The 16,403-nt window shown below is 48.2% G+C and overlaps 1 protein-coding gene across 1 annotated transcript in view; it reads right to left on the reverse strand.

The window, feature by feature from the left end:
* Positions 1–13,302, reverse strand: part of LOC306762872 (plastin-3-like) — a gene marked incomplete at its 5' end in the record, with an annotated part of 18,881 nt that extends 5,579 nt beyond the window's left edge. The window contains 8 exons of the mRNA XM_079249509.1: positions 3,279–3,374; positions 3,514–3,653; positions 5,560–5,725; positions 6,830–6,911; positions 6,991–7,123; positions 7,247–7,376; positions 8,841–8,992; positions 13,242–13,302. Of these exons, the coding sequence (XP_079105635.1) occupies positions 3,279–3,374; positions 3,514–3,653; positions 5,560–5,725; positions 6,830–6,911; positions 6,991–7,123; positions 7,247–7,376; positions 8,841–8,992; positions 13,242–13,302 (960 nt within the window). The remainder of the gene's footprint in view (positions 1–3,278; positions 3,375–3,513; positions 3,654–5,559; positions 5,726–6,829; positions 6,912–6,990; positions 7,124–7,246; positions 7,377–8,840; positions 8,993–13,241) is intronic.
* Positions 13,303–16,403: the final 3,101 nt, after the last annotated feature.

The following is a 16,403-nucleotide window of genomic DNA, read 5'->3' on the forward strand; positions in this document are numbered from 1 at the left end:
ATCCATCTTCTGCCGCTTATCCGGGGTCGGGTCGCGGGGGGCAGCAGCCTAAGCAGGGAAGCCCAGACTTCCCTCTCCCCAGCCACATTTGCCAACTCTGCGGGGGGGATCCCGAGGCGTTCCCAGGCCAGCCGAGAGATGTAATCCCTCCAGCGTGTCCTGGGTCTTCCCCGGGGTCTCCTCCCCGAGGGACGTGCCTGGAACACCTCACCAGGGAGGCGTCCAGGAGGCATCCTGACCAGATGCCCGAGCCACCTCAACTGGTTCCTTTCGAGGCGAAGGAGCAGCGGCTCTACTCTGAGCCCCTCCCGGATGACCGAGCTCCTCACCCTATCTCTAAGGGAGAGCCCGGCCACCCTGCGGAGGAAGCTCATTTCAGCCGCCTGTATACGAGATCTCGTTCTTTCGGTCACGACCCACAGCTCATGACCATAGGTGAGGGTAGGAACGTAGATCGACTGATAAATCGAGAGCTTCGCCTTCTGGCTCAGCTCCTTCTTCACCACGACAGACCGGCGCAGAGCCCGCATTACTGCAGACGCCGCACCGATCCGTCTGTCGATCTCACGCTCCATCCTTCCCTCACTCGTGAACAAGACCCCGAGATATTTAAACTCCTCCACTTGAGGCAGGACCTCACTCCCGACCCGGAGAGGGCAATCCACCCTATTCCGGCTGAGGACCATGGTCTCAGATTTGGAGGTGCTGATTCCCATCCCAGCCGCTTCACACTCGGCTGCGAATCGCTCAAGTGAGAGCTGGAGATCACGACCAGACGAAGCCAACAGGACCACGTCATCTGCAAAAAGCAGAGACCCAATCCTGAGGCCACCAAGTCGGATCCCCTCAACCCCCTCGGCTGCGCCTAGAAATTCTGTCCATATAAGTTATGAACAGAATCGGTGATAAAGGGCAGCCTTGGCGGAGTCCAACCCTCACCGGAAACGAATCCGACTTACTACCGGCAATGCGGACCAAGCTCTGACACCTGTTGTACAGGGACCGGACAGCTCGTACAAGGGGGTCCGGTACCCCATACTCCCGGAGTACCCCCCACAGGAGCCCCCGGGGGACACGGTCGAATGCCTTCTCCAGGTCCACAAAGCACATGTAGACTGGTTGGGCAAACTCCCATGCCCCCTCCAGGACCCCAGAGAGGGTATAGAGCTGGTCCACTGTTCCGCGACCAGGACGAAAACCACACTGCTCCTCCTCAATCCGGGATTCGACTATCCGGCGGACCCTCCTCTCCAGGACCCCTGAATAGACCTTACCAGGGAGGCTGAGGAGTGTGATTCCCCTGTAATTGGAACACACCCTCCGGTCCCCCTTCTTAAAAAGGGGGACCACCACCCCAGTCTGTCAATCCAGCGGTACTGCCCCCGATGTCCACGCGATGCTGCAGAGGCGTGTCAGCCAGGACAGCCCCACAGCATCCAGAGCCTTAAGGAACTCTGGGCGGATCTCATCCACCCCCGGGGCCTTGCCGCCAAGGAGCTTTTTGACCACCTCAGCGACTTCAGCCCCAGAGATAGGAGAGTCCACCCCCGAGTCCACCAGCTCTGCTCCCTCATGGGAAGCCGTGTTGGTAGGATTGAGGAGGTCTTCGAAGTATTCCCTCCACCGACCCACAACGTCCCGAGTTGAGGTCAGCAGCTCCCCATCTCCACTGTACACAGTATTGACGGAGCACTGCTTCCCCCCCCTGAGCCGCCGGATGGTGGACCAGAATCTCCTCGAAGCCGTCCGGAAGTCTTTCTCCATGGCCTCGCCGAACTCCTCCCATGCCCGAGTTTTTGCCTCGGCAACGGCCGAAGCCGCATGCCTCTTAGCCCGTCGGTACCCATCAGCTGCCTCCAGAGTCCCACAGGCCAAGAAGGCCCGATAGGACTCCTTCTTCAGCTTGACGGCATCCCTCACTGCTGGTGTCCACCAACGAGTCCTGGGATTACCGCCACGACAGGCACCAACGACCTTGCAGCCACAGCTCCGGCTGGCCGCCTCAGCAATAGAGGCACGGAACACAGCCCATTCGGACTCAATGTCCCCCGCCTCACCCGGGACATGTTCGAAGCTCTGCTGAAGGTGGGAGTTGAAGCTCGCTCTGACGGGGGGCTCAGCCAGACGTTCCCAGCAGACCCTCACAACACGTTTGGGCCTGCCAGCTCTGACCGGCTTCCTCCCCCACCATCTGAGCCAACTCACCACCAGGTGGTGATCAGTTGACAGCTCCGCCCCCCTCTTCACCCGAGTGTCCAAGGCATGTGGCCGCAGGTCCGACGATACGACTACAAAGTCGATCATTGAACTGCGGCCCAGGGAATCCTGATGCCAGGTGTACATATGGACACTCTTATGTTGGAACATGGTGTTCGTTATAGACAATCCATGACGAGCACAGAAGTCCAATAACAAAACACCATTTGGGTTCAGAGGGGGGGGGACCATGCCTCCCAATCACTCCCCTCCAGGTCTCACTGTCATTGCCCACGTGAGCATTGAAGTCCCCCAGCAGAACAATGGAGTCCCCAGAAGGAGCACCCTCCAGCACTCCCTCCAAGGACCCCAGAAAGGGTGGGTACTCTGAACTGCTGTTCGGCGCATAAGCACAGACAACAGTCAGGACCCGTCCCCCCACCCGGAGGCGGAGGGAAACTACCCTTTCATCCACCGGGGTAAACCCCAACGTGCAGGCACCAAGCTGGGGGCTGATGAGAATGCCCACACCTGCTCGGCGCCTCTCACCATGAGCAACTCCAGAGTGGAAGAAGGTCCAGCCCCTCTCGAGGGTACTGGTTCCAGAGCCCAAGCCATGCGTCGAGGTGAGTCCAACTATATCTAGTCGGAACCGCTCAACCTCGCGCACAAGCTCAGGCTCCTTCCCCACCAGAGAGGTGACGTTCCACGTCCCTAGAGCCAGCTTCTGCAGCCGGGGATCGGACCGCCAGGGTCCCCGCCCCTTGCTGCCGCCCAGCTCACATTGCACCCGACCCCTACGGCTCCTCCCGCAGATGGTGAGCCCACGGGAGGATATATATATGTGTATATATATATATATGTGTATATATATATATATAAATAAATAAACAAGATGCTAGTTGGAATTATTTGGCCAGTGGTAATTAAGATGCATTTTTGCTCCATCTTCTTGAAAAGAAATAAAGAACAGACTTTTCTGTGGTTTCAGAAATCCACAATAATCCTGCAGAAAACCCAGAAATAAACAGGAATTCCAGGGAAAAAGCGTTGAGACTGAACAACATCGTGGAGCTGCTCACATATAAACCGCTCATGTCGATCTCAACCCGAGGAACGCCCTCCTTGCTGCCGTCCGGAGCGATCTGCTCCAGCAGGTGGAAGTAAACCTTGGAGTCCTGCACAGAAACACAGACAGGAAAGACGGACAGGACACGTCAAGTTTGATCCCATGGCAACCTGACTCGTCGTCATCACTGTGTTTGTAGAGTATTTAGAAAACAGCAGAAGGCTTCAGAGGTGAGACAGTCCAGTTACCTTGATGTCTCCAGAGAAGTTGGAAACGGACAGTCCAACTTTCTTCAAATGGAAATTCACCCAGCGCATCAGCAGCTCCTCCGGACTGAGCTTCATCAGCTCCTCCAGCTCCTCGCCTTCTTCCAGCAGCGCTGCAATGGCTGCACACAGAGGAAACACAGCTGCACGACTTTTCAACATCCAGACAGTGTGCAAAAATATCTCACAAATACAGTCAAACATCATCAGCATAAAGTTTTGCTTCTGGTTTATTTTCACGGCGACAAGTGCAGTAAAACCACACAAGTACTCCAACAAGCCGCCCTTTCATCCTCATGAAGCCGGAGCCTCCATCATGTCTGAAACCAGGTACCAAGGTGGGTCGGTTAAACACCGCAACCATGGGGATCCGCAGGACAGCGTGACTGCACCACTGGAGGGTATGACGTCTAAGTGATGTCCATGTGACCAACACATGACTAACACAGCAACAATAATGGCACCGGTGACCATGTTGTGTTGCCGCTGCAGGCAATCCGGGCTTGTTTGCAGCTTTTACAACGACATTGTGCTGCTGGACCGTCAAAGCAGATACGGAGAACAAGCTGTGTTACATGAACCTGAACTTCCTCCAACAGACAGTGAGCCATCATCCCCCCCAGCCTTTTAGTTTGACATACAGCGGCTTCCTGGGGATGATGAAGAAGTTCTCCTTGTTTTCACACCATTTTCACACCTGAACCGGCTTTGGCGCCGTGGGGACATCGCCTGAGTCTTACTTCCTGTTTCACAGAGTTGTCTTTGCTACACCTGTCCCTCCGCTGTCAATCAATCCACCTCTTTTTTTCTCCAGAGGACTGCTGTTTAACCCTTAAACTCCAAGCTATGTTTGTTTTTTCTCTAATGTAAAACTACATGTAGAAGTAGAATCCTTTTAATTCCAGTCACCAGAACATCTGATTCAGATAAAACAAATCTCCTACAGCTGCTTCAGTTCTGCGTAGGTTAGTTAATGATCCATTTACTGGAACTGAGTGTGTCGCTGCAGGACCCCGACCCTCGAGGACCAGAGTTGGTGATTCCTGATGTAGAGTCCCTGAATAAACACTATATTTTGTGGCGGGATAGTAAACCATCTGAATACGACAGAAATGTCTGGAAAACTTCCGTAGATCTGCGAAGCGTCAGATTCCATCCCAATTTCTCCCACAGAGTTACACACTACCGGTCCTGAGACGCTGATGGTGCGATGGAGATCTAGTGGAGTTTTACAGGTTAGTTTGGTCTCCAACTTGGGTTTAACCTTCACCTTGTTAAGCATGGATTGTGACCAAGCTGCCTCTCAGAAGGCGCTCCAGCATATTCTGCCAATGCTTTCTGTAGGTTTCTAAGAGATGTTGACTCTCCCTCCCTACCTCATCGCGTCCCATTCCATGAGACATTCCACACGGACGTCAAAGCCTCAACTTTGTTGACTTTCAGCAGTATTCTTAAAAAACACTAAAAGGTAAAACTGAAGGTTTGTAGGATTCATGAGGGATGTGTAGAAAGAAATGTGTTTCGAGATTAAATTACTTTTAAACGGGCGAGTTAGAAAAAAATTGTTTATTCCTGCTGTAAACATGTTTATTCCTGCTGTAAACATGTTTATTCCTGCTGTAAACATGTTTATTTCTGCTGTAAACATGTTTATTCCTGCTGTAAACATGTTTATTCCTGCTGTAAACATGTTTATTCCTGCTGTAAACATGTTTATTCCTGCTGTAAACATGTTTATTCCTGCTGTAAACATGTTTATTTCTGCTGTAAACATGTTTATTCCTGCTGTAAACATGTTTATTCCTGCTGTAAACATGTTTATTTCTGCTGTGAAGTTGGTCTTTTTAACATGGGAGTCTATGGGGATTTGTTCTGTTTTGCAGCCCCTAGTGGATGAAGGGGGAACTGCAGTTTTATGCACTTCTGCATCGGCTTCACTTATAACCGCCGGAGGTTGCCGCTTGGCAGAAAAGAGCAGGATGGGTAGAAAATGTGGAAATGAGCCTTGCAGGCCTGTTCATACTCTACCTTCATTGCGGCTCAGCTTTATGTCAGCAAACAGCCCGATCTTGATGATCTGCCAGAGCAGTCCGAGCACCAGGTGCGGTTTCCCCTCTTTCAGGTCTTGAGCCCCGATGTTGACAACCTGGCAGCCGATGGCCGAGGCTGAATTCAAAGCCAAGTTCAGATTCTCCTGATAAAGCAAAGTCAGGATAAAGCTTAAAACACATTCAGGAAACAAACTGCTCATTTTTTCATTTATCGCGCTTATTCAGATTCTCTCATGATTTTCGGCATCCAACTCATCCTGCATCTTCCACTCAGACAGTAAGTCTGCGTGGATCCTCTTATTCACCTTCATCAGGACCGTTTCTGTCACCATAGTTACTCCGGTGCTCCATCTTTGCTACACGGCTGTCCCCATAAAGCCTGTTTTACGCAGCTGCATGTCCATTTCGTCATTGTTTCCTCATCTATTTAATGTATATCTGGTTTTATTTTTTTACCCTTTTAAAGTTTCCTTCTACTTAATTTTTAATGCTCCTCCTGCTCCCAGCTGAATCTTATACGATGAAGTAGGTCTGTCACGGTAAAAGATTTTACCATGCGATTAATTGAAATTATTGCGATAGACGATAATATCACGCTAAGCAATTATTGATGTCATTTGAGACCATTTTCAACTGTAATAACAATAAAGTCATAATAATGTAAACACACCCTTTCAAAGATCAAACTTTCATTTCTTCAGAACATTTAGCTGGATGTGCAGACTAGACTCATCCAGTCCCAGTCTGCTGAAACACATCAGGATTTCTCCTGGGGTTTTGGCAACGTGGTTATCTGGAACATCTGGTCTCTAAACTCCATGTAACACAGGTACATACAGTATCGTAAAGCTCATATAAAGGGACATGTTTGGACTGGACCAGAGGTGGAATGGTGAAGTTGAACGTCTGATCGCCTTCAGGATGTCATTTTTCATGTCACGGTGAAGTTGCGGAATAGCTGTTCTGTAACATGAATGTTCATCCAGGCTGATTGTTAATGTCTTTTTTTCCCCATCTGGGAAAACTGCAGTTGATGATTTGGTTTAAGTGCAGATGGAAGCTTGTTGTATTGCTGTGTTTAGTTAATATTGTCTTGAAGCAAATGTGGCACAAGAGAAAAAAGAAAAACAAATGAAAATTATTGCATCCTTCAAACTTATTGCACACATTTTTTCTTATCATTAATTGACTTATTGCGACAGGCCTACGATGAAGGACGCTTTGTAAATATTCCAACACGGACTCACCTGCGTGGTGAAAGCAGTCAGTTTCTTTGTGTTGATGGTCCTCTCGTCGATGGTGTCGGGAACGGACAGGTTGATGAGTTTACTGCAGCGGCCAACGAGAGGAGAAAGTAAGAAGATGTGACCAGAAACGGGGCAACTCCGACTCCCAGCGGGAGCTTTACCAGAGCACGATGCCATCTGCCACGGCCTTAAACAGCGCCTCGGTGTTGGGGTTGATGGGCAGAACGCGTTTGCAGTCTGGATCCTTCTCCAGGGTGGAGTTGATGTAGTTGGCGAAGGCGAAGCGCTCCCGCTCTGAAATGAAGCCGAGCATCATGTAGCTTTACATTTACAATCTGATGTTGGTTCAGGGTCAGCTGATTTGAGAGGATGCCGTTGCTATGGTGATGAGGAATAAACACACTTAGCTTCTCTAACCAGAGATTGAATGCTGAGTTCCTTCGCTGGAGATCTCACTGGTCCCACCGATGGCCACAATGCCTTCTTTCTTGTTGAGAGCTTTCCTGAAACCCTGAGCCAAGCGGTCGTCCTTCATCTCCTGGAAGATCTGAACGCCCACGAAAACACACAGCAGTGGAATCGGTCCAAACAGCATCATGCGTGTTAAAGCGGGGGAATGGGGGATATCTATGCAGTTTTTCATCTCAACTTATAACATATTCATCATTCATTAACAAACAGATCCATGATGCAGAAACGATGTGTTATTAATGTTGGTAGCAGGCAGACGTTGCTGAACAAACCAACCGACTAGCCGAGCTCCTCTCAGTAAGTCCACATCAAGTCATGTGGTGCTCTGATAACTAAAACCCAGAGCTACATCCCAGACTCTCCAGGCTCAGTTGGCATGTTGAGTGCTAAAAGTCAGGTCCAGTTAGAAAAAGACTGAACCAGTATGGCTTGTTGGTGCGACCCCCTCACTGCCAGGAAGCTCAGCTTTCATGCAAACCCCAACAGAGAGGCACCTCATCGTCATGTCCCTGTGCAGGGGTGGATCCTTTCCGCCAACAGTCCAAAAACAGGCTGGTCAGCCTGATTAGTGATTAATTAATGAGTGACGGAGTAGCCGTTCATCTGTCTGTGCTGGTCCTGACGGACTGGTGGCCATCCTTCCTGGTCCCAGAGTCAGAACAGAACATGGTTTCTGGAAGAAACTGCCAGAAAGCCGCAGCTCTGCTGGAACTCTGATGCTTTAAATCAACGTTAACAACTTTTCTATTTTACTGTTAATTTTACTTTTAAATCTGTTTGAGGGAAAAAAAATCCCCTTCTTTCTAAAAACAACGTGGCAGAACAGCTTCCACAAGCGTTAATCGAGCCTCATTCACCAGCATCGAGAGGAACCAGTTGAGTTGGGGCATCTGGTCAGGATGCCTCCTGGACCTCCCTGGTGAGGTGTTCCAGGCACGTCCCTCGGGGAGGAGACCCCGGGGAAGACCCAGGACATGCTGGAGGGATTATATCTCTCGGCTGGCCTGGGAACGCCTCGGGATCCCCCCGCAGAGTTGGCAAATGTGGCTGGGGAGAGGGAAGTCTAGGCTTCCCTGCTTAGGCTGCTGCCCCCGCGACCCGACCCCGGATAAGCGGCAGAAGATGGATGGATGGATGGATGCATAAAAAAAAAAAAAAGATGCACCTTCAGCAGGTGGGTCCGTGTCAGGTGACCTGGATATTTATGGATGTGTGTGATTGAGCAGTTCTGGCGTCTGGTTTTAGGAAGAGCAGAAACAGACTGCGAGCAGTTTAACTTCCCCTGATGGAAGTAACAACGTTGGGACACAATCTGAGACCTTGTTTTATAAAAACGTTGGATTAAAACTCATCCACTCGCCACTACACCACTTCTAGTGCTGTTTTTACGTCGTCTGTCGGATGGTTTTCTTTATCGTGTCCTGATACGTAAAACCGTTTAGTTAAAAGGAACCATTTTCTTCTTCTTCACATGATTCTAGTCAGTTAGTTAGTAGTTGCAGTTAGTTGACTAGTTAGTTGGTTAGTTAGTGTTACCTACAGCCGTGAACTCCTCTATGCTGATGTGGCTGTCTTTGTTTCGGTCCAGCTTCTGGAGGAGCTCTCGGATCTGGTATCCAGGCAACGGACATCCCACCTCCCGGAAGAGATTTCCCAGTTCAGAAGCACAGACATAGCCGTTACCGTCCAGGTCTGGGAAGGAGCGAGGGAGGAAAGAAGAGGAAGAGGAGGAGTATACATTTATAAGCTGCTCTCCTAGTCAACATGCGAAGCTTCACACAAGCTGTTAGAGGAGCATCGACCGATGATGTCAACAGAAAACAAGATTTATACCATTATCTTGTGCAGCTATTTATGAATGTAGAAATACTGTTGTTGGTCTCAAAAGCATAAATTTGCCTGGGACTGAATTGCACTTTAGATCCTCTGGTCCCCATGACTCTACTAGGCAACCATCCTGTTTAACAGGCCATCTTCTAGTACCGAGTTGGACCCATTTTTACTGCAGAACCGTCTTAAATCTAGAAGTCAGAGATTCAAAAAGATAAAAAACATTTCTCAGAAATTCTGCTTCATATTGGCATGAAACCTCATTCAGCTGCTGCACATCACCATGAGAATCTCCCGTTCCACCTCATCACCATGAGAACCTCCCGTTCCACCTCATCATGATGAGAATCTCCCGTTCCACCTCATCACCATGAGAACCTCCCGTTCCACCTCATCACCATGAGAATCTCCCGTTCCACCTCATCACCATGAGAACCTCCCGTTCCACCTCATCATGATGAGAATCTCCCGTTCCACCTCATCACCATGAGAACCTCCCGTTCCACCTCATCACCATGAGAATCTCCCGTTCCACCTCATCACCATGAGAATCTTCCGTTCCACCTCATCACCATGAGAATCTCCCGTTCCACCTCATCACCATGAGAACCTCCCGTTCCACCTCATCCCCATGAGAATCTCCCGTTCCACCTCATCACCATGAGAATCTCCCGTTCCACCTCATCACCATGAGAATCTCCCGTTCCACCTCATCACCATGAGAATCTCCCGTTCCACCTCATCACCATGAGAACCTCCCGTTCCACCTCATCACCATGAGAATCTTCCGTTCCACCTCATCACCATGAGAATCTCCCGTTCCACCTCATCACCATGAGAATCTCCCGTTCCACCTCATCACCATGAGAATCTCCCGTTCCACCTCATCACCATGAGAATCTCCCGTTCCTTCATCACCATGAGAACCTCCCGTTCCACCTCATCACCATGAGAATCTCCCGTTCCACCTCATCACCATGAGAATCTCCCGTTCCACCTCATCACCATGAGAATCTCCCGTTTCACATCATCACCATGAGAACCTCCCGTTCCACCTCATCACCATGAGAACCTCCCGTTCCACCTCATCATGATGAGAATCTCCCGTTCCACCTCATCATCATGAGAATCTCCCGTTCCACCTCATCACCATGAGAACCTCCCGTTCCACCTCATGATGAGAATCTCCCGTTCCACCACATCACCATGAGAATCTCCCGTTCCACCTCATCATGATGAGAATCTCCCGTTCCACCTCATCATGATGAGAATCTCCCGTTCCACCTCATCATCATGAGAATCTCCCGTTCCACCTCATCACCATGAGAATCTCCCGTTCCACCTCATCATCATGAGAATCTCCCGTTCCACCTCATCATCATGAGAACCTCCCGTTCCACCTCATCACCATGAGAACCTCCCGTTCCACCTCATCATGATGAGAATCTCCCGTTCCACCTCATCATCATGAGAATCTCCCGTTCCACCTCATCATCATGAGAATCTCCCGTTCCACCTCATCACCATGAGAACCTCCCGTTCCACCTCATCATGATGAGAATCTCCCGTTCCACCTCATCATCATGAGAATCTCCCGTTCCACCTCATCACCATGAGAATCTCCCGTTCCACCTCATCACCATGAGAATCTCCCGTTCCACCTCATCACCATGAGAATCTCCCGTTCCACCTCATCACCATGAGAATCTCCCGTTCCACCTCATGATGAGAATCTCCCGTTCCACCACATCACCATGAGAATCTCCCGTTCCACCTCATCATGATGAGAATCTCCCGTTCCACCTCATCATGATGAGAACCTCCCGTTCCACCTCATCATGATGAGAATCTCCCGTTCCACCTCATCATCATGAGAATCTCCCGTTCCACCTCATCACCATGAGAATCTCCCGTTCCACCTCATCACCATGAGAACCTCCCGTTCCACCTCATGATGAGAATCTCCCGTTCCACCTCATCACCATGAGAACCTCCCGTTCCACCTCATGATGAGAATCTCCCGTTCCACCTCATCACCATGAGAATCTCCCGTTCCACCTCATCACCATGAGAATCTTCCGTTCCACCTCATCATGATGAGAATCTCCCGTTCCACCTCATCACCATGAGAATCTCCCGTTCCACCTCATCATGATGAGAATCTCCCGTTCCACCTCATCACCATGAGAATCTCCCGTTCCACCTCATCATGATGAGAATCTCCCGTTCCACCTCATCATGATGAGAATCTCCCGTTCCACCACATCACCATGAGAATCTCCCGTTCCACCTCATCATGATGAGAATCTCCCGTTCCACCTCATCACGATGTGAATCTCCCGTTCCACCTCATCACCATGAGAATCTCCCGTTCCACCTCATCACCATGAGAATCTCCCGTTCCACCTCATCACCATGAGAATCTCCCGTTCCACCTCATCACCATGAGAATCTCCCGTTCCACCTCATCACCATGAGAATCTCCCGTTCCACCTCATCACCATGAGAATCTCCCGTTCCACCTCATCACCATGAGAATCTCCCGTTCCACCTCATCACCATGAGAATCTCCCGTTCCACCTCATCACCATGAGAACCTCCCGTTCCACCTCATGATGAGAATCTCCCGTTCCACCTCATCACCATGAGAACCTCCCGTTCCACCTCATGATGAGAATCTCCCGTTCCACCTCATCACCATGAGAATCTCCCGTTCCACCTCATCACCATGAGAATCTTCCGTTCCACCTCATCATGATGAGAATCTCCCGTTCCACCTCATCACCATGAGAATCTCCCGTTCCACCTCATCATGATGAGAATCTCCCGTTCCACCTCATCACCATGAGAATCTCCCGTTCCACCTCATCATGATGAGAATCTCCCGTTCCACCTCATCATGATGAGAATCTCCCGTTCCACCACATCACCATGAGAATCTCCCGTTCCACCTCATCATGATGAGAATCTCCCGTTCCACCTCATCACGATGTGAATCTCCCGTTCCACCTCATCACCATGAGAATCTCCCGTTCCACCTCATCACCATGAGAATCTCCCGTTCCACCTCATCACCATGAGAATCTCCCGTTCCACCTCATCACCATGAGAATCTCCCGTTCCACCTCATCACCATGAGAATCTCCCGTTCCACCTCATCACCATGAGAATCTCCCGTTCCACCTCATCACCATGAGAATCTCCCGTTCCACCTCATCACCATGAGAATCTCCCATTCCACCTCATCACGATGTGAATCTCCCGTTCCACCTCATCACCATGAGAATCTCCCGTTCCACCTCATCACCATGAGAATCTCCCGTTCCACCTCATCACCATGAGAATCTCCCGTTCCACCTCATCACCATGAGAATCTCTCGTTCCACCTCATCACCATGAGAATCTCCCGTTCCACCACATCCCAAAGCTGCTCTGCTGGATGTAGATCTGGTGACTGTGGAGCCGTTGGAGGACAGTGAACTCATAGTCATGGTGGAGATGATGTGAGCTTTGTAACATGGTGCATCATCCTGCTGGATGTTTCCATCAGAAGATGCTACACTGTGCTCATAAAGCGATGGACATGGTCAGCAGCAGGACTCAGGTAGGCTGTGGAGGTTAAACCGTGTCATGTTGGTACTAAGGGAACCAAAGTGGGACAAGAAAACCTCCCCCCACCATCCCACCAACTGCAGCATGAAGCGTTTATCCTGACAGTTGGACGGATCCATGCTTTCATTTTGTTTCCAGCAGATTCCTCAAGGTGGTAGTGATGGTGACGAAGATGTGATAAATAATGATGGATTTACCATCTAGAGTCGCTGAATAAACACTACATGTTGTGTCTGGATTGTAAACTTCCTGGACGGATAGAAACACTGGAAAACCTCCGTAGACCAGCTGGAGGGTCACTTGACCATCCCAGTGACACGCTGCTGTTCCTGAGACGATGATGATGATGATAGAAGCGACGGCGCTCTGTATAATTTCTCCTCATAAACCCAAACATCTGTCCATCAGTAGGTCGACTCATACAAGCATGCATACATGTACAAAAGCTTCTGTACCACATTTTAAACATGACTAGTTATCTGCACACACACAAACTCACCAACTTTACTGAAGCTCTCCCTGATCTCCTCCATCTCCTCGGCGCTGACCGTCGTAGACATACCGATGCCTGGAAGACACACAGGAAAAAGCTGCATTTAGATGCACAATCCCTCTGACGTCGTCTCTTCCAGCGTGACGTAATCATGAAAATACCCAGCGTTGGAGGTGATGAAGCATCCTGCAGTCAGTAACATAGTGTAGATTTATAAAAACAACTAATAAATGTCAGAAGAAGCGATACGCGTTATCTTTTAATCGCAGAATAAATCAGCACTTTGACTCGGGCGCCGTTCAGCAGGACATCTCGTTGCTTCTGTATTTACTGGTCTCTTCCCGGTGAAACTCTCGGCTCAGCCAGGAGGCAAACAGCAGAGCTGCAGCCAGGAGGAAGGCAGCAGCTTCATCATCTATTATACAAAGAGCCATTTATCAGCCTGCTCTTGCAGCAGCCTGGAGGCCCGTACGATGTCTAACGTACTGAAGGAGACTGTTTAATGGAGGGTACAGATGGTTATTATGATCGCTGATGCAGAAAGCTTTATTTAGCTGTTTAATGACCTCCTCCATGTAAAACACAAAGCTGAGATCTGACGGCTTTTCCCTCTTTTTACATCTATTTAAACCTTCATTTTGCATCCAAGCACACAGACTTCCCTGCAAATTTCAATCTGAGGAAACAAGGTCACATTTTTTAAATAGTTTGACTTTCCATCAAACTGCCTGATGTGATGCAACTTTCTCCCACATCAGCAAAGCTGAACGACTGACGTTTTCTATTCAAATCGCCTTTCCTCATTAAAATTTACCTTCATCCCACCAGATCCCACTTTGCATCTCGCACGGCAGCCGTGATTCTACAGAAACCTAACCAGCACGCAAATCAGCTGCTGAGCTGGAGCTTCAGCAGGCAAACATGGTGGTCGCGTTCGCAGACAGACACAAGCAGGCGGAAACAGGATACTGGATGATTAGGTTTGGGTCACATGTCACATTCTGTAATGACAGTTATCTGATTATTTGAATATAGAGAATAAATCTTTTTGATGCAAACCAGGCCTGCGTCATGACAATAATATACCGTTTCTCTGGCAACCATAAACCACACTGATTTAACAAACTAGCAGAAAAACAGAAGAAAAATTAATTTTAATGGTTGTTTGTATGACAGTGTGTATGTGTTCTTGTGTTTTCATTTTTATTGGAAAACCAATTTGTTATTTTCATATGTGAAAAAGGTGTTTTATAGATCATATTTCCTCCTTTCTTCCGAGTTTTAAAAGTCTTTGTTTAAATAAAAAATGTTTTTCTTTCCTTTTACAAAACTCCTCAAATACAGGTGGCAGCATGACATGCTGCAGTCCAGAAGATGTCAGCAGGAAGCAGCGATGCTAACATGTAGCATAGCTGTGATGCTAACATGTAGCCATAGACTGTATATAAAAGATGGGCACCCGTAGGTTTCTGAAGAGCTGAACTGAAGCTCGGTGGGCGGTTCCTACCATCACCATCTTGGCAGGGTCATGCGTGTCGTCTCGCCCGGAAAATACAAATATGGGCAAAGAGGTGGAGCTGAGAGGGGGGCTGTGAGCGTCATGGTGGATGATTGACATCTAGCAAACTCCGAGCTAAGAGTTAGCTAAGAGCTAACTGAGCTAACCCGGAGATAACAGGAGCTAACTAGTTAATGGAGGTAAGCGGGCTAAAACTAAGTCACGTTGTTGACCGGCTAAAAAACCGCAGTTGTTCTACGCTCTTCTGACTTGAAGCGGGAGATCGGGTACCTGTCAATCAAAAGGACACGCCCCTAAATATGCTAAATTTCCCCCAACAGTTGTCATGAAGGTAAACCTGACTTATTAACCAAAAATGGATTTTTGAACCAGGCTGTAAACATGTTTATTCCTGCTGTGAAGTTGGTCTTTTTAACATGGGAGTCTATGGGGATTTGCTCTGTTTTGCAGCCCCTAGTGGATGAAGGGGGAACTGCAGTTTTATGCACTTCCACACAGGGTTCACTTTTAACCGATGGAGGATCTGTCCATCTTTCATTTACGGTCTAGGCATGTAACATAGCAGCTAAGCTAACATGTAGCATAGCAGTGATGCCAACACCAGGATTACTTTACTCACTACCAGGATTACTTTACTCATTATTTGGATTACTTTACTCACAACTAGGATTACTTTACTCACTACTTGGATTACTTTACTCACTACCAGGATTACTTTACTCACTACTAGGATTACTTTACTCACTACTTGGATTACTTTCCGCACTACTAGGATTACTTTACTGACTACTTGGATTACTTTACTCACTACCAGGATTATTTTACTACCAGGATTATTTTACTCACTACCAGGATTACTTAACTCACTACCAGGATTACTTTACTCACTACCAGGATTATTTTACTACCAGGATTATTTTACTCACTACCAGGATTACTTAACTCACTACCAGGATTACTTTACTCACTACTAGGATTATTTTACTACCAGGATTATTTTACTCACTACCAGGATTACTTAACTCACTACCAGGATTACTTTACTCACTACTAGGATTACTTTATTCACTACTAGGATTACTTTACTCACTACTAGGATTACTTTACTCACTACTTGGATTACTTTCCGCACTACTAGGATTACTTTACTGACTACTTGGATTACTTTACTCACTACCAGGATTATTTTACTACCAGGATTACTTTACTCACTACCAGGATTACTTTACTCACTACTAGGATTACTTTACTCACTACTAGGATTACTTTACTCACTACTAGGATTACTTTATTCACTACTAGGATTACTTTACTCACTACTAGGATTACTTTACTCACTACTAGGATTACTCACTCCGAGGATTACTTTCCTTGTTTTTAGGATTACTTTTCCCGTACTAAAGGGAAATTCGGCTGTTATCCTCTGGTTTCCACTGACAGTAATGTGGTTTTTATGAGGAGATATTTACATGTTCCACTGTGTTCCAGGTGAATTAACAAACACGGTAACACATATCTGGTTTCTGACACGTCTCTATTAATCTCACATGCCTCTGTTTTCCGTAGAGACCACTCTCAGACATAAAACTCGTTTGTTTTTGGTTTTGTCATTTCAGACAGGAGGCAGAAAACCAGACGTCATCAGGAAG

Source organism: Telmatherina bonti (genome assembly GCF_933228915.1).
Source record: "Telmatherina bonti genome assembly, chromosome: 12".
NCBI classification, from domain to species: Eukaryota; Metazoa; Chordata; class Actinopteri; order Atheriniformes; family Telmatherinidae; genus Telmatherina; species Telmatherina bonti.